Consider the following 1,831-nt stretch of genomic DNA (forward strand, 5'->3'; position numbering starts at 1 on the left):
GCCAAATAAATCTTGTCCACAATTTTGCATTAAGATGCTACAAATCATTAAATATAACAAGATTATGATACCACTCCATGATACTACCCACTATAGACATAGTATCATATAAAAATATCATATGCATGATACTAATGCATTGTTTCTTAGTATTCTATCTAAATTTAATGAATTTGGACTCATACATGCATGTGAATGGTTTAGAAATGTATTTTGGCTATGGCTACGTGCAAGTGTTGTATCTTACTCATTAATTAGAGAAGGCATACATGAACAATCTCTTTCATTATTAATTAGGGTACCACATCATCACTTTACCTACGATACTGCGCTAACAGACAAGCAAGACCTTATTAATCGGCAATTGCTTTGTGAAAGAAGTAGGTGAAACTGAACTGAACACAAACCAACGGCGCCCACAATATCGGGAACTAGTGGCCCACAGTTTAAGCAGACCTCAACTGGCTCGTCGCTATATATACAAGACCCGCGAGCACGCAAGAGCAAGATTTCCAGGTGCCTCTCTCCTCTCCCGTGTGCGCGCGAAACTGAAAACTGCGGCAGGACCAGCAGCCAAGAAATGTGCGGGGGTGCCATCCTCGCCAACTTCAGCCCCGATCGGGTGCGCCGGCGGCTGACAGCAGCCCAGCTCTGGCCGAACGCCTTCTTATCCGCCGAGAGGAAGACCACCGGCAAGCGGAAGAGGAAGGCCGCTGCCACGACCGACGACGAGTTCGAGGCAGAGTTTCAGCTTTTCGAGGAGGACGACAACGACGACGAGACTCATATCGAGGCGGCGTCTGCAGCCGATCGGTCTCGGGGGCGCCGTCCTTACCTCGCCGGTGCAACCAGCCCACTAGATGTTCCCGTCGCTGGGGGCTCCAGGCGGCGCCGCGTAGCGGGTGCCACGAGCAGCAAGTACAGAGGCGTTCGCCGGCGGTCATCGGGCAGGTGGGCGGCGGAGATCAGAGACGCTCGGCAGGGGCGGCGCGTGTGGCTCGGCACCTACGGCACTGCCGAGGAGGCCGGCCGTGCGTACGACCGCGAAGCCCGCCGGATCCGCGGGAAGAGCGCAAGGCTCAACTTCCCGCTCGAAGGCTGTTCTAGCCAGAGGAACATCGACCTCAACCTGCCCGCCGTCCCTGACGACGACATGATGGCTACCGATGATGACGCAGGCAACGTCGGAGTGACGAAGATCATACAGCCGATGGCGCAGGGTGCTCACGACGAGCGGAGGCCGAGCATAGTACCTGAGCTGATGGGCAGAGCGCACCGGAGGAGCGGAACCAGAGTGCCGCCCGGGGTGCTGCGGCGTGCAGCGTTGATCTCCGCATGCAGCCGCGAGATGGAAGAGGTTGCCGCGCTGAGGAGGGACCTAGAGAACCGCATGAGGCAGCTGGATGAGCGGAAAGATCAGCTCGCGAGGATAGCTGCTCTTTTGCTTGACTGATCAGCGCCTCAGCGGTCATCGCGGACCGGTGGTGTATTTAGGTGTGGTGGAAAGGAAACTAGAATGTGCCGCCACAACTTTCCATTTTGTTTGAAGGGGTTATTATTAGTTAAAAATAAATGTGATTAATGTTTAGTCGACTTTTTTTTTTCCAAACGACCCACACGGATCAATTTTTATTACCCATGGATAAAGAAAACATAGGAGTATCAAAATGTTTAGTTGACTTAGAGCTAACTTCGTTCTCGGTTACACTACGTTATCGAATTTTACTTTCAACCCATATTGCAACTTACTATTAGTACGAATCACGATGCAAATCTAACAGTTTGGAGACATTTTTCCTAGTTGCAATCTGAGTTGCACTGCTAGTAAAAC

At 51.6% G+C, this 1,831-nt stretch overlaps 1 protein-coding gene across 1 annotated transcript; it reads left to right on the forward strand.

Moving 5' to 3' along the window:
• The first annotated feature begins 580 nt into the window (after window positions 1–580).
• LOC124694835 (ethylene-responsive transcription factor RAP2-12-like) lies at window positions 581–1,453 on the forward strand. Its single transcript, XM_047227771.1, has one exon. The coding sequence runs from the start codon at window positions 581–583 to the stop codon at window positions 1,451–1,453; it is 873 nt and encodes a 290-aa protein (XP_047083727.1).
• The last annotated feature ends 378 nt before the right edge of the window (window positions 1,454–1,831 follow it).

This window comes from Lolium rigidum, chromosome 3 (assembly GCF_022539505.1).
Source record: "Lolium rigidum isolate FL_2022 chromosome 3, APGP_CSIRO_Lrig_0.1, whole genome shotgun sequence".
In the NCBI taxonomy this organism is placed as follows: Eukaryota; Viridiplantae; Streptophyta; class Magnoliopsida; order Poales; family Poaceae; genus Lolium; species Lolium rigidum.

Excerpts from the sequence above, each read along its gene's own strand:
- LOC124694835 (XM_047227771.1), top strand. The coding sequence starts at position 581 with ATGTGCGGGGGTGCCATCCTCGCCAACTTCAGCCCCGATCGGGTGCGC.